Below are 23939 nucleotides of genomic sequence, written 5' to 3' on the forward strand. Positions count from 1 at the left end.
GTCCTTTGAGCTTCTGAACCTTTCAGAACATAGTTCTGTTTCTGTGATAAACATAATCAACATTTGTTAGAGCTCATTTGTTATAAGTCTGACCTTTCCATATCAAGACCTCAGCTAAGACGAGTGTGTATCTTCATGGTAATAAATACCAGAGAGGATATGAGAACTTGAATTTGGGCTTTTTCATGCAAGCGTGGAGAAGCGATTTTCAAAATTCAGAATGCGTGAGAATCGCTAGTCATGGACTCCTGCACCTCTCTTAGAGAGTTCTTGTGTTTGGTCTGATCTTTGGGTTCTCCCCTCTCCCCTGGTGACACTTGCATGTATGTTCCTTTCTGGGATTTGGTGAGGATGGTCTGCAGCTCATATCTCAAGGGGACCCTTCCTGCCCCCTGAAATCTTCAGGCTTACCAGGCAGTCCTCGGGCTCTCCAGCACTGGCGACATGGTGTGTCCCATCTGACTCCACCTTTAAAGGTCCTTCGTGTCACCCAGGGTGACCCGGAGCACTCCGCGTCACCCTGTCCCGTTGGCTAAGTGTTAATGCTACAGACTGCAGTGTTTCTCTGTCACTACGTAACGCTCCTTCTTGCGGACCCTTCTGCAGCCCTCTCAGCACACCCCCCCCAGCTCCCTGCATAGGGGTGGTGGCTGTCCCCTCAGCCTGCAGCTCACATCCTGGCCTCTGGTTAAGAGCAGGCCGCCCTCTGCTTGCCCAGGCTGGTGTTGATGGGCTTTTTGTGCTCTATCGCTCAGTTGTGTCCGACTCTTTTGTCAGCCTGTAGCCCGCCAGGCTCTTCTGTCCGTGGAATTCTCCTGACAAGAATACTGGAGTGAGTTGCCACTTCCTCCTCCAGGGGACCTTCCCAACCCAGGGATTGAACCCAGGTCTCCTGCATTGCAGGCAGATTCTTTACTGTTTGAGCTATCAGGGGAGCCTGATGATGGGCTTTGCTCTTAAGCAAATAGAATGTCAGTTTCAGGCAGTTAATCTGTAAAGTTGTCTCAAATTAAACTCAACAGAAAGCAAAAGCATTCTGATCTCCAATATTTATTGAAAGAAAATTTGTGAGATAAAAGAAGGAACCAAGAAAAACACATTTTAGTTTCCCAAATCTGTGGGTGAGGGGCTTGAACTTTGCTCACACTCGCCTTCACATTCCAGAGAGGGTTCTTCTGGGGTGTTCTTTCATCGACTTTTCCTGATTTCTCATGGGAGAGAGGAGGCCAGGGATTGACAGCCAGCTTTTATTTTTGGCTTCTGCATTGCCAGTTATGTGGAAGCAACTCCACTGCAGGAAGGTGTTCCCCGATGGCTCAGAGGGTGAAGAGTTGACCTACAATGCAGGAGACCCGGGTTTGATCCCTGAGACAGGAAGATCCCTGGAGAAGAAAGGGAATGGCGACTCACTCCAGTATTCTTGCCTGGGAAATCCCATGGACAGAGGAGCCTGATGGGCCACAGTCCATGGGGTCACAAAGAGTCGGACATGACTGAGTGACTAAACACAAACAGCTGTGGCAGCCTGGCCTTGTGCTGTGCTGAATGCAGGAGGATGTGATGGGAGCATGAGGCTGGTGACTCAAAGGGCACTTGGGGACTGGCAGTGGGGTTGGGTGACAAGTCTGGAAGCAGGGCTCCTGGGGCTGGCCCACGAGAAGTGCTCTTCCCTCCCCGCCCCGTGCCACTGCAGAGGTGGGGCTTCTATGGACATTTGACAGTGGCTCAGGTAGGGGTGAGGTGGCGGGTCTGCAGGTGGGGGAGGTTGGAAGGAGGCTCCGGGCCTGTGGGCTCTTTATGTCTGGCTTCCCTGCATCCAGGCTGTCCCCAGCCCTGCTCAGAGAGGGACTCCTGGAGCCCATCCTGCCGAGACCGCAGAGAGCTGAGACTCTGGTAATTCAGTGTCATTTTCATGGAGTTGTTTTGTCCGAGTTGGAATTTGAGTCCCTGCCCAAGCTTTCCAGAATAAATGGAGAGCTTCCCCTCTCGGGTTTCAAGTTCTAAAGTTCATAACTCTTTCCATCACGAGGCCACAGTGAGGCAGCCTCTTGGAAACTCCGGGGACGTGCCTTCTGTTTCACATTTGCGGCAGAAGGACCGTTTCTGCAAAGCCCTTAAGGAGAGGGCGCTCACGGTGCAAGGCAGCACATTGTTGCTGGCTGGGGAGATGCCGGCATAGCAGAGCCAAGAGGGATGGGAGGAGAACCAATGGCGAGGAAGCTCCTCGTCAAGGCAGGGCATAGGAGAGCAGCGTCCAGCTTGTCTGAGATGCTCGTGATACATGAGTGACAAATGCTTATGTCCTGGGCCGGGAATTGTGACACAGCTGTAAGGCAGTGCTCTCTCTGCATGCACCCCCGCCCCCCACCCTTGTTCTGAGTAACTGTGCTGGAGCCTCCCTGCATGGGGACCACAGGAAAGTGGCCGGGAAGATTCTCCGTAAACTCCTGGAAAATCCAGTGCTATTGGGGGGTGCATCAGCAGAAGATGACATTTTTAATGGTAAATAATATAATATCTGGGCTTCCCAGATGGCAGTATGATATCTAGACCTTTTTTTTTTTTGGTTATTTCCTTCATGTGGAATGTTGAGAAGAAAAGACTGATCAACCTGAGGTGTGGAAGGAAAGGTTTAAGATGTTTTGATTGAAAGGTAATGATATGTAAATGAAACCCAGGAAAGGAGGGAATTGATTTTTTTTTAATCAAAACTTGTTTGTTATGCTGCTTGTTTGGTTCATTCAGTGCGGTTCACGAAGTCTTACAAAGCAATAGAACCATATGGTTCTCTTGGGAGAGCCTGGGACTCGGTCATCATCACTTTTGGGGAAAAAGAGGTGATTTGTCGAAACTTCAGCCATTCTGTTCTCATCATGGTGCAGAGCGTTTGTGCCAATTATCTTTCCTTTTTTTCTGTTTTTCAGGGTCGACATGTTAAAACAGGTCAGCTGGCAGCCATCAAAGTTATGGATGTTACCGAGGTAAGGTTGGGTCACAGATGTTTTCAAAGAAATCCTTAGATAAAAAAACAAGGATCCCCCTCGTCCCCCTTCAGCCTCCCCCTATTGAAGAGGAGTTGTTCTGTTTGGAGAATCGATCTTGAGCAAATTACCCTCATGTGACACTAGTGAGTTCAGAAAGCTCAGCAGACAAGCTGGCTTAAGTTGTTGCAGATGGGTCCCAAGTAACTAAGAATCAGTAGCGTTTTCTTAAGGAAAAAAAAAAAAAAAGCACATCGGAATGATGTCATCCTTGGCAGCATAATGGACCATAATTGGAAACATCTTCTCTAATGGAAAAGATTTGAGAAGTCATCATGGAGGTCATATGAGTAGGGAGGTTGAGGGGGCGGGTGGGGAAGAGGTTCTCTGGGGTATTGGGCCACATTTGGGCCATTTCTTTTATTTTTGACATGGGGGAAAGAAAACAGATCCAGCCAAGTTCCCAGAGGTTTGCAAACAGAAACATCTGCTAGAATGCTGAGCAGATTGTTGGCAAAATTTAGTAGCAAAAAATAGTTTTCAGAATGGCCACATGAGGATTTTACTGTGTAGCTTTGGATGGGAATGAGGAGAAGTGAACTCCAATGAAAGGTAAGTGTGTATGTGCCCATGTGTGATCATGTGCACATAGGCATGAGTCCACATTCAGTTTATAAAAGCAACCACGGGGTATGATGAACCAAATCCATCTTCTTTTAAATTTTCATGTGAAACTTTATCCTCTCGTGATTGCTTTTAACTTGCTTAATTATGAATAGGGGCTTCTCTGATGGCTCAGATGGTAAAGATGCTGCCTGCAATGCAGATGCAGGAGACCCGGGTTCGTTCCCTAGGTTGGAAAGGAGAAGGGAATGGCAACCCACTCCAGTATTCTTGCCTAGAGAATTCCACAGACAGAGAAGCCTGGTGGTCTGCAGTCCCTGGGGTCTCAAAAGAGTCAAACACGACTGAGCGACGTTCAGAGAGAGAATTATGAGTGAGATTTACATCATAGATCACAGATTCTAGAGTGAGCTAACCAGAAACCATGGGGATTTGGGGTGTCTAAATCAAGCTGTAATCTCCCCAAGTGTGGGACCCGTTGAGGGAGAAGATGGCTGAACTGTTCCTGGGTGTGCAGTTGATCACCACTTGGAAGGTCCCCTCCTCTGCCTTTTCCCCTCCGTCTCTAGTAACGCTCATTGCCAGCATGTGGGTTGCTTAAGTGAGAATTAGAAAATGTCATCTCTGGACCAACCACCAGGCAGCTGGGAGAACTTTATAGAAGTATGTGAAGATGTGGTATTTGATGCAGTGACTGCTCTCTTCTCTCTCTCTCTCTTTTTAATCTTTTTGGCTGCATCTTGCAGCACTTGAGATCTTAGTTCCCCATCCAGGGATCGAACCCATGACCCCTGCATTGGAAGTGCAGAGTGTTAACCTCTGAACAGCCCAGGAAATCCCACTGTCATCTTTTTTTTTTTATAATAAAAAGTACCATTGTTTGTCTGGCCAGAGGATTCTTGTAACCTCCTGGGTGATTTCTATTGTGTTCTAGTGATCCCATTGGATTCTTTTCCAGTTAAATGTTAATTTTAAGATCACAGAGTGGTGAGGGAGCTGCAGATGCCGGCTTCCTGTGATTGAAATGGCACAGCGGGTTACTGATGAGGTGCCCCCTGGACAGACCAGTGGGCCCCTTCCCGCCAGGCCGTTCTCGCTGCCCGGTGCATCTCCAGCCTCTGACATTTACCAGTGGCCCTCCTGACTTGGTTGTGGGCAGACTCTGGGTACCGTTGTAGACATCATCTCTGGAAATTCTGTGAGGCATCTGCCGCCCCACTGAGAGCTGAGGCTCTTCACTGGCTTCAGCCCACGCTGCCCTGGCTGCTGTCTCCGGGAGCTGTCGTGAGCCTGTCTGCGCCGTGGACATCCTGTTCACCCCTGCAGTGCACACTGCATGTTGTTTCTGTGCAAGGAGCAGTTGTTGCTTGTTGGTTTGTTTGTTTTAAAGTGTAAAATTCAGGAAAGTAAAGGGCACAGTAAGTCCCCCTCCTTCCCCCGTGCAGCAGTCGCCATCGTTGGTGCCCTTGTGCATCTCCTCACCAGCACCTCTCTGAGCACGGCTCTAAAACACGGACCCGTGTGGGTACCAGACACTTGGCAGTGAGTTGCGTGCAAAAGGTAGGGCCTTCCCAGGTGGTGCTAGTGGTAAGGAACCTGCCTGCCAGTGCAGGAGATGCAAGAGACATGGGTTCAGTCCCTGGGTCAGGGAGATCCCCTGGAGGAGGGCATGGCATCCCACTCCAGTATTCTTGCCTGGGAAATCCCATGGACAGAGACTGGCGGGCTACAGTCCATAGGGTTGCAGAGAGTCAGACCTGACTGAAGCCACTTAGCACAGCACAGCACATTCAAACGGTATTTCCTTGCCTGAAGAAATCAGGCAGCATTGGACAAATGCATTTTCAAGACTCCTTTAATAATAATTATGCAAAACCCATGTGTTCAGGTGAAATGAAAACCAGATGGTGAGTCTTTAGAGCAGATAAAAACCCAGCCAACCATTTGCTGTGTTGCCTCTCAGTAACGTTTCTCGTGTGCTGTGTCAATGCAGTGACCTCTGTCCAGAGGGCCCTCTGACCTGCGAGCAAATGTGATGGTGGGTGGAGAGCTGGTGCGGTCGCCGCCCCCCTTCCCTTCCAGAGGCCCGCCTCCCTGCCCTTCTTGCCGAGCATTGGGAGCAGGAGGGAGAATTGGCTGCGGGCGTTTCTAGGAGGGGCTGTGGGAGAGGGCTCGGGTTGAGAACAGGGTCCTGCCTGACTTCTGAGTGCACTCGGGAGCAAAAAGGTGTGGGTGCTGATCCTTAGGAAGAATCCCAGACTGGTCCCGCCTGTCGAGCCTATTCTTTGAGTGACACTGAGAGGCAGTTGGTAGGCTCCTGATTGTTGCTCAGGCTCTGTAAAGGCCAGAGGAGCAGCAGCTGTGGGGAGCGGGTTGGCGGGGGTGGTGCTGTCCCCAGCTGTCAGCTGTCCTCAGCTCTGAATGAACCCCTCCAGGCTGGCTGCCCGAGTCCGCTTCACCTGCTGCACTCGATTGTGTGACCCTGGAAACCAAAGCAGATCGAGAATCCCCACTTTGCCCTCGTGCTTTCTGGGAGACAGAGGGGTCTGGGAGGAAGCCCTTTGTTTGCTGGAGGTGTACACATGTCTTTATGTTTCTTCTCGAGTTTGAGCTCTCTCTCTTTTTTTAAGAATTCCTTTTCTTTAGGATTTGAAAGAGTTCTTTCTAATGAAAGCGTGTCATATATCTGATTGCTGGTGGAGAGGTTTTGAAGGGTGTGTTCAAACAGGACAAGATCTCACCAGGCCGTGAGATCTACAGTGCATAACTTTCGTGATAATTACAGATTCACAAGAATTTGGAGAAAAATGTTCAAGGAGGTCCCACGTATCTTGCACCCAGTTTTCTGCAAGGGTAACATCTTGCATAACTGTAGTACAGTGTCACAACTGAAGTCCTGCACAGAACTGACCTGGACTCCAGTGTCTGCCGGCATGGCTTAGATCTAAGGTGAGCCATGGGGCTCGGCACTGATCCAGTCCATATAGCTTATTCGGAATTCCCCATTGTGACCGGTGTGTGTTTGCATGGTGTGATACGTTTTGAGGGTTACTTGAAGTGGTTGAATTGGCTGTTTGAATTCTTGATATCCCCTTCATTTCAATCCTTGTGTCTATATATATGTGTGTGTGTGTGTCAATTTTTTATATCTTTTGTTTAGTGGGAAATCATTGCCCTTTAAAACCCCATGTGCCATGCTAAGTCACGTGTGGGGTGTTAGCTCCCTGTGCTGTGCTTAGTCACTCAGGCGTGTCCGACTCTTTGCGACCCCGTGGACTGTAGCCCGCCAGGCTGCTGTGTCCATGGGATTTTCCAGGCAAGAATACTGGAGTGGGTTGCCATGCCCTCCAGGGAATCATCCTGACCCAGGGATTGAACCTGCATCTCCTGTATTGGCAGGAGAGTTCTTTACCACTAGCGCCACCTGGGAAGCCCCCGTAAAACCCTGCTATTTAAGCACAAATGATTATGTTTACAAAGTATTAGCAATTTTAGTTGTCTTCTTTCATATTTTAAAATACATCAGCTCTCCGGTAACAATCCTAAAGCCGGCAGCAAGGCAAGTCTGAGCCTCGGGAGGCTCACTGCAGCCTCCGTCGCCCACCCTGCACCCTCCAGTCACCGCCCGGCCGCAGTCCTGTGTCTTCATGTCACACTTGCATTATTCCTGTTACACACAAGAGCCTGATAGTTTGCCCCTTGCAGTTGAGGTACCTCTTGTTTTTATTTAACACTCTGGAAGGCAAACAAACAAAAGAATTATCTAAATCAGTAATTCTCAACTTGGGGTCCGTAAATTCTCTAGGATTTGTTTCTAAGAAGTGAAATTTATGTTTTTATTTAAATACTATGCAACCAACTCTTATGAAAATGTTCATAATTACAGCACTGTTCAGAAAATGAACACACTCTACCCTTTGCTGAACTCAGGAACTTCAGCATTTCATTTGTGTGTGTGGTATGTCTGTATTGTGATACCAAGACTCAACACTTGTAAATACTTGAGCACACTTCTCTTAAAATAAAGCCATAATTAAAATACTGCTTGAGACAGGATGAATCATTTCAGATTGTCACCTAATGTGGTCTATTTCAAATGTACTCAGTTATGCCAAGGACGTTTTTATAACCATTTTTTTCCAAGCATGGTCCGATGGAGGTTTGTGCGTTATATTTGGTTATCTTATCTCTCTTTTTTAAATATCTTAAAAAAACAAAGTATAGTTAACTCACAATGTTGTATTAATTTCAGGTGTACAGTAAAGTGGTTCAATTATACATGAAGTGAAGTGAAGTCGCTCAGTCGTGTCCGACTCTTTGTGACGCCATGGACTGTAGCCTACCTGGCTCCTCTGTCCATGGGATTTTCCAGGCAAGAATACTGGAGTGGGGTGCCATTTCTTTCTCCAGGGGAGCTTCCCGACCCAGGGATCAAACCTGGGTCTCTCGCTATATCATCTGAACCACAAGGGAAGCCCAAGTTATACATACATACATACATATATGTTCTTTTTCAGATTCTTTTCCGTTATAGGTTATTATAGAATACTGAGTATAGTTCCCTGTGCTATACAGTACGGCTTTGTTGTTTATCTGTTTTATGTATTATAGTATGTTTAAGTCACTCCCCACCATCTAATTTATCATCCCCCTCAATCCTCTTTGGTAACTATAAGTTTATTTTCTATGTGCATGAGTCTGTTTTGTAAATAAGTTCATTTGTAGCATTTTTTAAAAAAGATTTCACCTATGAGTCATATCATATGATACTTGTCTTTCTCTGTCTGACTTACTTCACTTAGTATGATAATCTGTAGGTCCATCTAGGACCTAGAGATTCTATGTTGCTGGAAATGGCATGATTTCATTCTTTTTTATGGTCAAGTAATATTCCATTGTGTGTATATGTGTGTGGGTATGTATATCCATTGATAGATGAATGGATAAAGAAGATATGGTGTGTACACACACACACACACACACACACACACACACACACACACACACACACTGGTTAGCTTATCTCTTAAGTCACTTTTAATCTAGGTCAGTCCCTCCTACTTTTTTTTTTTTTTTAATAGAGAAATTGACTTTTGGAAGAGCCCAGCCAATTGTTTGGTGAAGTAGCCCCCATTCTGGATTTGTCTGATAGTTTCCTCATGTTGTGCTTTAACTTGTCCCTCCTCCTATATTTCCTGTAAACTAGAAATTAGATCGAGGCTTAATTAGATGCAGAATAAGTGTTTTTGGCAAGAACACCGTGGTGGTGTTGGATCTTCCTGTTGCGTGACCTCAGGGGGCACGTCCATCCTGATTGTCCCAGTGTTAGTGAAGCCATTTGATGGAAGAGGCAGAGTTCCCCAGTGCTGTTGGCTACAGTCCATGGAAGTAATCTACATGTAGATACTGTGTTAATAATTATGACTGCCAGGTGTTGATTTTCAGATTCTATCTTCCAGGCTTCTTAGCGTGCATCAGTCAGTAAAGAAGAGTTTCTTTTCTTACCTACCCCACCCTTTCTTGTCTTCTTTCTTCTAGATATTGCTATGGACATAGGCAGTTTTATTAATAATTCTTCAATGTGTATCCATCAGTTGCAGCTGCCATTATTATTATCTAATGAAAGCATGCCACATCTAGCCAGGGGAGCTCTTTAAAGACTGCCTTCTGCAGCCCCCTGACATGGCCCAGTAGTTTTTGAATATTTCCTTGTCTTTTGGGACAAGTAGCTATTTGAGGCTCATCTTCCAGAATGCAAGTCCCTTCCTCTGAAGAGCCTTAGTTCCTTTCAGTGGGAAGTGCACTCAGAAACCAGCATCTGGACGCTCAGTGAGCTCATTGCTGCAGAGGTTTTCTGCTTTCCTGTGTGGGTCACATTGTGTCTTCACTAATCGTGTCCGACTCCTTGCAACCTCATGGACTGTAGCCTGCCCGGATCCTCTATCCGTGGAATTCTCCAGGCAAGGGTACTGGAGTGGGTTGCCATTTCCTTCTCCAGGGGATAGCCATTCCCTTCTCCAAGGGATTTTCTCAACCCAGGGATCTAACATGGTTCTCCTGCATTGTAGGCAGATTCCTTACTGTCTGAGCCACCAGGAAAGCCCTTTTTGCTTCTAGACCCTCTCAGTAGATGGAGCTTGGAAATATATTTTTCAGAATCATTTTTTCCCTTAATTTCTAAAATCTTGTGTATTTTATAGTTTTCTCTTTGCCTAGACTGAAAACTCTTAGTTCCTAATAGAACATTACATTTACTTATTTAATTTATCCTCCAATAAACATAGATCTGCTGGAGAAGAGAATGGCAGCCTACTTCACTATTCTTGCCTAGAGAATTCCACGGACAGAGGAGCCTGGTGTCCTGTCTATGGGGTCACAAAGAGTAGGGCTTGACTGAGCGACTTTCACTTTCAGCAAACATAAAATCATTTCAGAATTACAACACCGAGGTTACCACTTAGCAGTGAACACAGAGTAGAGTTTTATTTGTCTGAAGCTGTTTTTGTCCTTAGACTTTTATCTGTCAAGGATTTGCAGAGTGCTATATTCAGACGTTACTAGGAATACTCATCTCCTTGTGGGGTTTATCAATCGGGCGTGTAGCTGCTAGCTTCAGTTTCTATTTTAATTCATTCATAGGGTTTCCTTTTTCTCCTGATTTAATTTTCGAATGTGTGAATCATTTACATGGTTTGCAAGTCAAAACTATATAAAAAGGCGTATATTTCAAAAGCAGTTTTGGAAAGCTTAGGCCAGCCTGTCTGGATGGTGAACCACATTAAACCCAAATACTGCTGTGCAGTTCAGGGCCCTTATGTGTGTGTAATAATTGTTTTGGGCAAAGGAGGTCTATCGTCTTGTGATGATGTGGAGAAAACAGAGATAAACAGTATGTAGTGCTTTATGTCGGAGAGAGAAGGAATGGTGCTCTGTCTGGCTTGGGGGCGTCTCCCTGCCACTCATCACCCACCCAGTCCAGTCTTCTGGTCGGAGTGGTCCCATGGTCCCTGGCGTCAGATGGGGTTAAAGTGGTGGATTCTCTCACAGCAGCACACCTGGAAATCTGTTAGAAATGCAGTGTCTCAGGCTCTACCCCAGACTGTTGCATCGAAAGTGCTGGATTGGGGCCCAGCAGTCAGGGTTTTAATAAGCCCTCCAGGGGATTTGCAGCACCCTCAAGTTCAAAAACCCTTAGGAGAGAAGATATCCCCTCAGGCCTGCAAGTGAAGGATTCCAGCTCGGAGACACTGACCTTCATGCTCAGGAGCACATGGCTAGTTAGGGGGCAGGGACTAGAGCCCAGATCTCTTGACTCTCAACTTACAGAACCTTTGAAAGTATTAACAATTTCAGATGCTGGCTTCTCAGTAGGCTGTTGGGAGAGCTGATATGATCCTGACCTTAAAGGATGGGTGGATAGAGAGTGTAGATTCAGCCAGAGCAGACTTTTTTCCAGTCCTGATGACCTGAGTGTTGGTGATGAGACATATTCCTTGCAGGTTGGGAGGATACTGGGCCCAATGTGCGCTGGGGTGCAGGGTGCTGGTTGGCAGGATTTGGTGGGTGCCGTCCCTACTTTTGGCACCATGCTCCTACAATGAGAGCATGGGAGAGTTAAAGCTGTGTAAAGCCTAGCCACTAACCCAGGTGCCCCAGAAGAAGCGGCCTGATGGTCAGCCACGTAGGTCAAATCTGGGGAACAGGACTATGAGCATCGTCTTGAGCCAGCTCCACGGAGCAGACAACAAATTCTTGCTCCTGGGGCGGTCACACTCTGGCAGGAGGGAGCACACACGCTCGTTCCAGAGACCAAGCAAGGCCCTGTGAGGCCTCCCAGCTTTACCAGTTTCCAGCTGGAGGTGAGCACGGCGTGATGGATGTGTGAGAACAGGAGGGAGGTGGGGAGAGAGTGCTGTGGACCGGGACTTACTTCATTCTGCTGCTGTTCGGAAGACACTTCGATACTGCAGCCTTACAGCCTGCTCCTGGTTCCTTCTTCCCACCACCTGCGACTCCCACAGGCCATCTCCGTCTTCAGGGAAGCGGTCACTGCATCAGAGTCAGCTCTCAGCTTCACACAGCTGTGTGCACGCTCCTCCAAATATTCTTTTTTTCCCTTAACTTCTGTTTTTCACTTGCCTTAACAAACCACTTTCTTTCTCTCAGCTTGTTGTTCATTCGCTGAGTCGTGTCTGAGTCTTTGGGACCTTATGGGCTGCAGCACGCCAGGCTTCCCTGGCTTTCACCATCTCTTGGCGTTTTCTCAGACTCATGTCCATTGAGTTGATGATGCCATCCAACCATCTCGTCCTCTGTTGCCCTCTTCTCCTCTTGCCCTCAGTCTTTCCCAGCTTCAGGGTCTTTTTCAGTAAGTCATCTCTTTGCATCAGGTGGCCAAAGTATTGTAGCTTCAGCATCAGTCCTCCCAGTGAATATTCAGTGTTGATTTCCTTTAGGATTGACTGGTTTGATCTCCTGGCAGTCCAGGGGACTCTCCAGAGTCTTCTCCAACACCACGGGTTTGAAAGCATCATCCTTCAGCACTGAGCCTTCTTTATGGTCCAGCTCTCACATCTATACATGACTACTGGAAAAATGATAGCTTTGACTGTACAGACCTTTGTAGGCAAAGTGATATCTCTGTTTTTTAATACCCTGTCTAGGTTTGTCATAGCTCCTGAGAGAGAAACTGATGTGCCAAGTTTGTGGGATGCTGAATTTCCTTATCTGGCATTTTCTTATCCTCGGTAACTTCTAACTTAATTTAAATGATTTTCATATTAGATTTCAGCTTCCTAATTTGGATTGTCTTCCTTCCTTAGCCTTCTGTAGATGAAGGTCACACGCTGTACCTCTTCATTGATGTTATTATTTTAATAATGGTGTAAGGCAAGTCCTTGAAGAAAAGCCCTGAAAGTTAATTAGAAATTGATTAAGCTTTGGCTAATTTTAATTTAAAAATATGACAGTAACTTTGAGAACCACTAGTCCCACTGTGGTGTTGGAGAAGACTCTTGAGAGTCCCTTGGACTGCAAGGAGATCCAACCATTCCATCCTAAAGGACATCAGTCTTGGGTGTTCATTGGAAGGACTGATGTTGAAGCTGAAACTCCAATACTTTGGCCAGCTGATGCGAAGAGCTGACTCATTGGAAAAGACCCTGATGCTGGGAACGATTGAGGGCAGGAGGAGAAGGGGACAACCGAGAATGAGATGGTTGGATGGCATCACCAACTTGATAGACATGGGTTTGGACACGACTGAGTGACTGAACTGACCTGAACTGAGTTCCACTGTGTTCCCAACAGATCATGCCCTCATTTTCACAATCACCTCCCTAAGAAGACTCATAAGATTTTCTTTCTAATCATACTAATGGAAACAATAGTCTGCATGTGTGTATCTTGTGCTTTATACATAAAAGTGGTAGGTTTCTTCCCCCACCTCTTGGAACCACTTCTCATCCCCTGGGAGGGTGATTGGAATGCTCAGATGCTCAGTCGTGTCTGACTCTTTGCGACCCCACGGACTGAAGGCTCCTATGTCTGGGATTCTCCAGGCAGAAATACTGGAGTGGGCTGCCATTTCCTTCTCCAAGGAATCTTCCCAACCCAGGGATCAAACCCACATCTCTTGTGGCTCCTGCATTGGCCAGCGGCTTCTTTACTACTAGGCCACCTGGGGAGCCTTGGAGGGTGATGTCACCCCCATTGTGGACACCTGGTGTAGAGTAAATAAACATGGACCTATTACAAAAGAACCAGAGGGTGCTTTGTACTATTTATGATACTTTTATTTTTTAAGAAGTTCTACTAGAATTAAAAAGATACTAGAATTCATCTTTGGTGATAAAGTATAGAGTAGATGAAGTGAATTGATATTTGTTAAGGACTTGTACCAGGCACTGGGTGTGCCAGGCTCAGCTGGAACGTGGATGCCCTCCTCCCCTGCATCTAATGGAGGAACAAAGGCTGGGACCACAAGAATAGACTGACTGTGAGTAAGTGTAGTTGATTTGTAGTGAATTGTGTTAATTTCTGGTTTATAGCCAAGTGACTTAGTTTATACATATATATATATATTCATCCTATACATTAATGGTTGGCATCTGCTAATCCCAACCTTCTAGTCCCATCCCTCCCCTGCTGCTGCTGCTGCTGCTGCTATGTCGCTTCAGTCGTGTCCGACTCTGTGTGATCCCATAGATGGCAGCCCACCAGGCTCCCCCGTCCCTGGGATTCTCCAGGCAAGAACACTGGAGTGGGGTGCCATTGCCTTCTCCAATGCCTGAAAGTGAAAAGTGAAAGGGAAGTCGGTCAGTCGGGTCCGACTCTTAGCAACCCCATGGACTGCAGCCCACCAGGCTCCTCCGTCATTGGGATTTTCCAGGCAAGAGTACTGGAGTGGGGTGCCATCGCCTTCTTCCTCCCTCCCCTAGACTTACTCTTCTTCCTTCTGGATGCCACTATCCTCCTTTCCCTGAAAATAAATATGAAGTTAACTTGGGGTTAAGGCCAAACTGCTCAACAAATAAGCTCCCGATTTAAGGACTTCCCAGGTGGCACAGGATTAAAGAACCTGCCTGCCATTGCAGAAGATGCAGATTCGGTCCCTGGGTCAGGAAGATTCCCTGAAGAAGGAAATGACAACCCACTCCAGTATTCTTGCTGGAGAATCCCATGGACAGAGGAGACTGGGGGTCTACAGTCCATGGGGTTGCAAAAGAGTTGGACACGACTGAGCAACTAAAAAACAACAAAAAATGGAAAATGTGTTTGAAAAGTAACAGAGTCAGACCCGACTGAGCCACTTCACTACTGCTACTACCACTGCTGGTGAGGATGTAAATAACGGTGAGATTTTTGTAAAGGTTTAGTTGCTTGGTTTTTTGGTGGGGATAGAATTTGTTTTTATCTGTGATTGATTTACTCTAAGAATGTAACTAAGGATTTACAAAATACGAAAATTCTCGTGTACTGTTCTTGTCTATTTCGTGAGTGAGTAGAGGAAGATTAAGACTGGATGAACTGTACACCTCAGATCTGTTAGGTTTGTCACGGTGCCTTTATATACGGACGACAGCACTTGACGATTAGAACGGAGATTGACTTGCCTGGAGTTCATAGCTCCTTACCAGAATAGCACCCTGATCTTTACATTGTGCTGTGGTATCCCCTAGTTCACTCTGAGAGTATAGCTCTGCGTCCTGTACTTGGGGTCTGCCTACCGCCAGATAATCAGAGGCGATACCCAGTAAGTTTTGTAGGCATTCAGATCTTTGAGTTGAATGGAATGTTCTGGTTTTGGTGGGCACTTGGAGAAACACGTAATAGATACGTAGTATTGGTTCTTGAGCACCAAAGAATTGATGCTTTTGAACTGTGGTGCTGGAGAAGAGTCTTGAGAGTCTCCTTTGGATTGCAAGGAAATCCAACCAGTCCATTCTAAAGGAGATCAGTCCTGGGTGTTCATTGGCAGGACTGATTTTGAAGCTGAAACTCCAATACTTTGGCTACCTCATACAAAGTGTTGACTTACTGGAAAAGGACCTGATGCTGGGAAAGATTGCGGGCAGGAGGAGGAGGAGACAACAGAGGATGAGACGGTTGGATGGCATCACCGACTCACATAGTACTGGTTCTGAGTGCCGAAGAATTGATGCTTTTGAACTGTGGTGCTGGAGAAGAGTCTTGAGAGTCCCTTGGACTGCAAGGAGATCCACCCAGTCCATCCTAAAGGAAATCAACCCTGAATATTCAGTGGAAGCATTGATGCTAAAGCTGAAGCTCCAATACTCTGGCCACCTGATGCAAAGAGCCAACTCACTGGAAAGGAAATCAACCCTGAATATTCATTGGAAGGACTGATGGTAAATGTCTAATACTTTGGCCACCTGATGTGAAGAGCCGACTCATTGGAAAAGACTATGATGCTGGGAAAGATTGAGGGCAAGAGGAGAAGGGAGCGGCAGAGGATGAGATGGTTGGATAACTTCACTGACTCAGTGGACATGGGTTTGAGCAAACTCTGGGAGATAGTGAAAGACAGGGAAGCTTGATGTGCTGCAGTCCATGGGGTCGCAAAGAGTTGGACATGACAAAGCGACTGAACAGCAACAACAATTGATTTCATTGTCCAAGAAAATTCTAGTACTATTTTGTTGTAGTAAAATACTCTTGGGGGTATGGCCACTTTTTACAGTTCTCATATTTTTGTAATAAAAAATGTTAAAAGCAACCATAGGTATTGTACATTAATCATAAATAATAGTAAGACCTGCCCTTCACACTTGAATTTCATCCCTCTAGGAAAGAAAAGAAAGGAGTCTCTTAAAATTATTAGTGGTTAGAAAGAGTGAGTACGTTTCTGGCTTTTGTTTTTAGAATGGTCACTGAACTAATAAAATTGATTTATTTACTTTTCGCCTTTTTCCTGTGAACAGAAATGTGAGGCCCATAAATATTTTTCAAAGTGAATTTATACTTTATGAGCCTCATCGAAAGTCAGCCGTGTTTATTTAATAGTCATATCTTGGCTTTTACTCTAAGACAGTGTTAATGTCCTTTGGCAGGCTAGAGCCTAGAGTTAAATTTAATAAAGCTCCAGTTTCCTCATCTGTAAAATGGAATAATAATTCCTACTTCACAGGCTCTCATCAGAATGAAAATAACATAATAGATGCACAGTGGCCAGCATGCAGGTTCTGCGTGTAAATGGTGGCTTCTTTGTTCCCTTCTCCTCGTTAAAGTTAATAAAATAACATCACTTGTTGCTTCTGCTGAAAGCCTTCCGACACAGCCGCCTGCCCGCCCAAGCAGCTGCTCTTTGGGCTCTGCAGGCGTCCTGCGCCATCTGCCTCCTGCCTCAGGAAGCGTCTGTGCCCCGGTATAGTCACACGGTCTGGGCCTTGGCGACCACTTCAGTCCCGCCTGTGAGTTCTCTCCTCGTACTGTTTCGATGGGTACCTAGGGAGCAGTTTCTTCATGTTCGTTCCATGCTTAATGTTATTCCGTCCTGACCTATAAATGCTGTGGGAAGCTGACTGTTAAAGGGTTCTCCTCGCCTGTCCAGGCCTAGCACGGAGTCCTTCACATGGGTGGTGCTCACCTTCTATTTTGCTGCAATGTCCTGCCAACTTTAAAAGAGAATTTCCAAAAGCATTTTTTGAGTGTTGGCAAATACATATATATTCCCTTTTATAACAATGGAAACAGCGCTTATTTGCATACGTATTATTTCTGTCGCTGCATGGGTTAGAAAAAAAAAATCGGAAAAGGAAACTATTATCATCCATTCTTAATGGAAGTAAGAAAAAGTGCTCTTGATTTTGGTCAGGTGCAGTGGGACTGGAAAGGGAGTGTGTCAGCCATGGCTTCTGGGCTTTTGTTCTTGTGCCTTTAAATGCTGTTCATGCACTTGCACTAATTCATTCATTTAAACAATTACTGAACACTTAGTCTTTTAATGCAGGCTCTTCTCAGAGGTAGGGTGGAATAGAAAGATTAATTATGCTCCAGAAGGAGCTATTCTTGAGCTCCTGGTAAAATAAAACTTGCCGTGAAAGGGAGCCCTTTGTAATTGTTGATGAACCATCTCCAGGCGGATACGGCTACCTTGTCACTTCGTGAATCGAAAGCATTTATCTAAGGAAAATAAATAGTTCAATTGAAAGAAAAAAACACCCACCAATTTTTCAATCACATAAATTGCTATTTTTTAAACGTGGGCACTGTTCTGTAAAAATCCTGTCCTCCCTCCCCACCAGCTTTTCTTTTTTAAATTTACTGGAGGGCTATAAATGCAAAATTCTACTTCTTATCTCTACACTTCCCTTCTTGCCTCCATTCCTAGCGAACTTACTTAAAAAGATGTTCATCGGCATGGAACTCTGCTCAACGTTAGGTGGTAGCCTGGATGGGAGGGGAGTTTGGGGAAAGAATGGGGAAATAATTGTGTTAATATACATATGGCGGAGTCCTGTTGATGTCCACCTGAAACTATCACAGCACTGTTAATCAGCCCTGTTGTTGTTCAGTCGCTAAGTCCTGTCTGACTCTCTACAACCCCATGGACTGCAGCACGCCAGGCTTCCCTGTCCTTCACCATCTCCTGAAATTTGCTCAGATAAATTCATGTCCATTGAGTCCGTGATGCCATCCAACCATTTCATCCTCTGCCGCCCTCTTCTCCTTTTGCCTTCAATCTTTCCCAGCATCAGTCTTCTCCTGTTTGCATCAGGTGGCTAAAATATCGGCCAAAATAATTGGTTATACTGTGATACAAAATAAAAAGTTACATAAAAAAAATACATATGTGCATTGGCGAGGGCTTCAAGACCATCCTCAGGCTTAATGGCTTTCTAGGAGGACTCAGGAGTCAGCCTATAACTGGCCTCAGCTGCGATTTACAACCGGGGAAGGACGTGAAGCAGAGTCAGCAGAGTGCAGAGGCGTGTGGGGTGAAGTCCGAAGGAATCCAGGCACAGACTTCCAGGAGTCCGGGCCCCCTGAAGTCATCATAAAAGACAAGCTTAACTCCTCCAGCAGCAAGAAGTCCTACCATGCGGGCAGCGCTGTCCACCAGGGAAGCTCCTTGGACACCCAGTGCCTGGGGTTTTATTTGGAGATGGTCACATAAGCACTGTCTGCCTGGCATGTCCCCCAACTTTCACTCTCCCCGCTGGGAGGTAGGTGTTCAGCATAAACCCCATTGTTTGTTCAGACAGCCAAGGAACAGGCAGCTGCTCGTCTCCATCTGAGGGGTGCTGGGTACCCTCCCTAGTTCAGGCCCCAGGTGCCGGCTCAGGGCTGCTGGGCTCACAGGCCTCTGCAGGGTAGCTGCCCCTGTGTCCACACTCTCGTGGTCACTGTGATGTCTGGGGCCTCTGGAGGCTGGGCGATCTCTCCCGGCCCGGGAGCCCTGTGCTGTTTCTTCGCTGCTTTTGTTTCTCTTACATCCAGACCTTCTCGGGCCTGGTTTTTTTTTTCTCTTTAATGTGCTGTGCTGTGGCCACAAAGTGGAGAGGCTTGGTAGCGGCCACTTCTCAAGGACAGCTGTGTCCAGTTGCCTCTGTGTGTGTAGTGTGACATGCGTACAGAAAAGTGCACAAATGATAAACCCCAGACATTTCCAGAAACTGAACTCACCCCACCTACGAGTCGGCAGCTAAGTGAAAAAACAGCATTGGTAGCAGCCCAGGAACGTGCCTGGCAGCCCCTCCAGTTACCAGCCGCTTCCCCTGGGAGGAGCCATTCACCCGACTTCTAACACGATTGATTATTTTTGTTTGTGTTTGTGGTCGATGTAAAAAGTCATAGGCTCGCATTGTGTCTGCTTCTTTGACATCCCCTTACGTTTGTGGGAGCCATTCGCGCCTCTGCACGTAGTGGTAATTTACTCTCCCTGCTCTCATATTCTTTGATGTCCCACTGGCTTCTGAGAGAGCAGTCTCATCCATGGGTGTCAAGCTGGCCGTGCAGCCTCCAGGAGTCTTGCATGCATGTAGCAGGTGCTGAACTGAAATTGCTGCAGACACAGAAGGAAATCCACCTATGGAAGAACTTTTTGAACCGAGAAGAGATGCTCAGGTGCCTGTCCTAGGGAAAACAGACCTTGGCTTTTTAATTTCTTATGTTTGGGACATGATTAAGTATTTCTTTTCTGATTTAATCTTATCCATTTCACTGCAAGAGTCGAGAGAAAAATCAGGAATACTGCTCACTTCTGATGACTAGAGACCCAGTGTTCTGTAGGAACTTCTCTCAAAAATCCCATCTTCCTTGGCGTTGAATGTCCCTGCAGCCACTGCTCTTCACCAGGGACTTCTTACCCAGTGCTCCTGGGGTGTCTCGATGTCACACCGCTGTTGACTGTTCATTCTTTTAGAGCCACTGGTCACTTTTCTGCTGACTCTGTGAGTTTGGGTTCCAGGCCAGCCTGGGTTCTTGCCTGCTGCTTCACTGCCCTCCCCTCCCCAATGGTCCCCAAGACACCTTGGGGGGAGACCCTCTCAGCCCTCCTCGTCCTTTCTGATTGATAATAGGGCTGTTTTAAAATAACACACACCACCAAAGCCTCCCTGTAAGCTTGTTCCTAGTGTGTGTTTACACTTTATAGTTATGTAATGTAATCAGAACACTCATTAGCTTTTAGCATTTTCTTTATTCCTTCTGTATTTTTCATGATCATAATCAGTGATGAATCTGATGTAATGACCCTCAAAAACAAGATAAAATAAAGTAGTCTACACTATCAAGGGCCCCACTGCCTGTAATGAAAACAATCACAATTGGATCTCATAAAGTTGGATCAGTTGAGATTGGCTGAATTTAAGTGAACAGTGGTAAAGAGCCCACCTGCCAGTGCATGAGACTCAGGTTCAATCCCTGGGTCAGGAAGAAATGGCAGCCCACTCCAGTATGCTTGCCTGGGAAATCCCATGGTCAGAGGAGCCTGGCGGGCTACAGTCCGTGGGGTCACAGAAGAGCTGGGACACAGCTCAGCGACTGAGCAACAAAGTGGTCACTCCTGTCCATGTATTGTGTATGGACAGTGTATCCTTTAGATCGTGAGCTACTACAGAACAGGCCACTTCAAGTGACTTCATGATACCATGCGACGGGAAGCACTTCTTACTTTTGTTTTTAATAAGATCTTGAAAAGTGGGCACTAATCACCACTGTACATTCTGATGACTTAATATATTTTCCTTGACAGATGCTCCTTAAATAACAAGGCATTTGCCATCATATTTATTATCATAACTCATCTGAGTTATTTAACAGAACAGTGGAACTGTTCCTTATGGAACAGTGGAGTTAGGGAAAGGAAGCAGCGTAAGACTTTAAAAAGCCTGACTGAAACATATGTACTGTTTGAAGCTGCTGGTTGACTCTGTATCTCTGTTGCCACTTGACTTAAATCTCCCATCCATCGCATTGTCACCGTGGCTCAGTCCCAGTGTCTGTTACTGTACCGTTTCCAGCATCTGTTGCTTCGCTTGCGTGGGAGGGAGATGCTGGCTGCCAGGCAGTCTCCGAGTGAAGCTGTGACATCATGTCTGATCGATGGACACAGCTGTGGGGTTTCCATGTGTGCTTGGCAGCACCCACACAGGCACATCTGGTCTGAGCATGCAGTTACCTTCTCCTGCGATGCTGTGAAAATTATTCTGCGTACGATGGACTAATGCCAAGGGTATTATTGGTACTTACTTGATGTAGAAGACACGAGTGATTTAAGAGCCCAGGATGGTTTTCTGTGCAGACTTGAAGATTCTGGTGAAATCAGACTACCATCGTCTTACCGAGTTTTTGCCTATAAATCACTTAGTCCAGTGCTGATGGAGACTTGCTGAGCTTTTCCTTGTTCTAAGTTTAAGAAATGGACATTTTGGTAAAATGGGTGGTGAAGCAGCAGTGCAGACGGTGGCCAGTCAGAGTGAATTTCGTTTGGTTCCAGTCTCTGAAGGTTTGCTGTGTCTGAGATGCATTTCTTAGCAGCTCCTGTGCATTTGTGGGGTGAATGCTTAGGGAAGATGTCTGAGGATCACTGGGTTTTTTCCTTTATATAGTTGTAGAAGGTGTATATGTGAATTCAGCTTCCCTGGTGATGTGGTAAAGAATCCACCTGCCGGTGCAGGAGATACAAGAAATTCTGGTTTGATCCCTGGGTCAGGAAGGTCCTCTGGAAGAGGAAATGTATTTTCCCTCTGGTATTCTTGTCTGGAGAATTCCATGGACAGGAGAACCTGGCGGGCTACAGTCCATGGGATCACAGAGTTGGACACAACTGAAACAGCTTAGCACATAGCACATCACTTGGCCTTTTTCTGTTGGGGCTTTTATCTTGGATCTTGTGAGATGGACGCTGATTCATTTTAAAGAACGTGTCCTTCCTTCCTCTGACTAGATTCCATACCTTCCTTCTGCCTGAGAATCTTCCCTGCAGAGTTGTGTTTGCCTCTGTCTGGTTGAATTACTAGTGAATTTTTGTAGGACTTTTCATGTATCTGAGTCAGAAAAGTTAACTTTGGTTCATTCACTTTGCTGTGGTACTGAGTAATATTCTCAGATGTCACTGGGATTTTCAAGTCAAAGGTGATCTTTCCTCATTTCTTTACCAGTTAACAGTATCATGAAGAAGTGTTTGCTGGTTGTTAACTAAAACAAACTTGTAAGCTGTTTTTTTTTAATGGATATTTTCCTTTTGAGTATATGTGTGTTTATACACTTCAGTGGTGAAATCTGCTAGAGGTATTTGCATATGTCATTTTATTATGATTCTCTCCATCTAGTAAAGAGAGTGAATAATGAATTGTCCTTCCTGTTTTTTGTTGTTCAGCTGTTACTGCATAGGCTTCTTTCTGTAAGGGGTGTGCTGGGAGAACATTCCCAGTCCTCTTGGATCCTCCCAGTCAGCTGAGGTCCACTTCTGTCTCTTCACGTTACTGCCATCAGTGGAAGGAGACAGAATTCAAGTTATAAGAGTTTAAACAGCATTTTGGTGCATGTGTGCTCGGAGTCCGAGCATTTTAAGGAGTCATTAAAAAACCCCGCTAGTCGTCTGCCCTGCTCCACGCTCAGAGTGTGGAGCGGACAGGACTCGTCAGGTGACTCCCAAACCCCTGGCTGCTTTTAAAGATGACCACGATGCTCAGATGTCCTCAGTAGCCAAGGAAGGCAGTGGGAAACTCCTCCCCAGCCTTAGCCCAGCCGAGACAAAGGCCTTTTCTGTGGGAGCTTGCTCCCAGTGGGAGAGTCCAAAACTCGACTTGGCACTAGCTGCCTGGGATCACAGGGGAAGCGGGGCGGGTCTGGCAGCTGCTTGGTCCCCAGAGGAGACCAGGAGCGGGCCTTCGCTTTCTTCTCTGCATGTCCCCTTTCCTCTCTCAAGTGACACTTCATTTTTTTTTCTTCTTCATCTGTACATTACTGTGGCCCCCTAGAGACGAGCTAGGACTCAACCGGGTTACTTGCCGGTTCCCCTTTCTTTGCAAATGTGAGGTTTGTTAGTGGTTTAGAAATTGTTAGCCTGCTCGGAGTTTGTTTTCTGTGTATCTTCTCTGGCAAAGTGAGGTGTGTGTTTGCGGTGGTGATATATGTAAACATATACTGGGGCGAGACCACCAAACCTGTATTTTACTAATGACCGATGGGAGATCTGAACTCGCATGTTGGTTCATTATTATCCTAAAGACTCATACACTTAAAAACACTGTACTAAAAGCATTGGCTTCCCAGATGGTGCAGTGGTAGAGAATCTACCTGCAAATGCAGGAGACACAAGAGATGTGGGTTCAGTACTTCACATTGGGGAGATCCCCTGGAGGAGGAAATGGCAACCCACTCCAGTATTCTTGCTGAAAATCCCATGGGCAGAGGAGTCTGGTGGGCTACAGTCCATGGGGACCGTAAAGAGTCGGCCTTGACTGAGCACGCGTGTGCACATACACACACACACGTGCATGTGTTGTGATGAGGGTCCCAGGTGTACCTGGGTCAAAGCTGTTGAGAGACACTACCTTTCTGATGCTTAGACAGGGCCTGACAATTAGTGGTGCTGAATGCCTTTTTATTTTATAAACTGTACAATAACCTTCTATTTTAAAACCAGAGAAGCCAGAGAAGGGATGATTCAAAGAATATACAATCCTTATCCTAAAATGGTGATTTGAGAGGACAGTATGCCTTCCTCTGAACACCCGTTTCATCTGGCTTTCATGATTTGACTACTGAAGACTCAGAAATACTCTGGCAAGTGACATTGATCTGATTACTATATGTCAGAAAACATTTGGATGTTTCAGTCATATTAGAAAAGCCGTTCCCAAACTGTGCTGAAGCTGTTCTTAGGTCATATGTCATCATTTCTAACTTGCAGCCCCATTTCAGACCTGTGACTGTATGTCTTACAGTTGGTCGTGAATCATAGTTTCATTATGAAATGTGATGGAGCGGCTGCCTCGCTGCATCTTAGGTTCAGGGAGCTGCATTGTGTGTGAGGGTCCACCAGCAGTGTGACCTGTCTGTATACTGAGTGCTGTTCACACCCACAGACAGCATTCAACTCACGTCTGTAAGGATTTCTAAGCATGTAAGATGTGTCAGGGTTTTAACTTGGTGGTCTCGGCAAACATCAGGTGCCGTTGGAGGGTCTTGGTTGTTCTTATAGAGAGAGGTGAACGAGTTAGAAGACGCTGCTTTGTGCAATCGCTAGAAAGAAATATGTAAAAACCAGTCACATTACGTTGTTTAGTCGCTCAGTCAGTCTGACTCTCTGTGACTGTAGCCCACCAGGCTCCTCTGTTGCAGGCAAGAGTACTGGAGTCGGTT

The 23939-nt window shown here is 46.2% G+C and overlaps 1 protein-coding gene across 50 annotated transcripts in view; it reads left to right on the forward strand.

The window, feature by feature from the left end:
* The window catches only part of MAP4K4 (mitogen-activated protein kinase kinase kinase kinase 4), a 149464-nt gene that overhangs the window by 69377 nt on the left and 56148 nt on the right, over positions 1-23939 (forward strand). For all 50 annotated transcript variants that reach the window (XM_070798321.1, XM_070798324.1, XM_070798332.1 and 47 more), the window contains exon 3: positions 2925-2981. In XM_070798321.1, coding sequence (XP_070654422.1) covers positions 2925-2981 — 57 coding nt within the window. The remainder of the gene's footprint in view (positions 1-2924; positions 2982-23939) is intronic.

Source organism: Bos indicus, chromosome 11, assembly GCF_029378745.1.
Source record: "Bos indicus isolate NIAB-ARS_2022 breed Sahiwal x Tharparkar chromosome 11, NIAB-ARS_B.indTharparkar_mat_pri_1.0, whole genome shotgun sequence".
NCBI lineage: Eukaryota > Metazoa > Chordata > Mammalia > Artiodactyla > Bovidae > Bos > Bos indicus.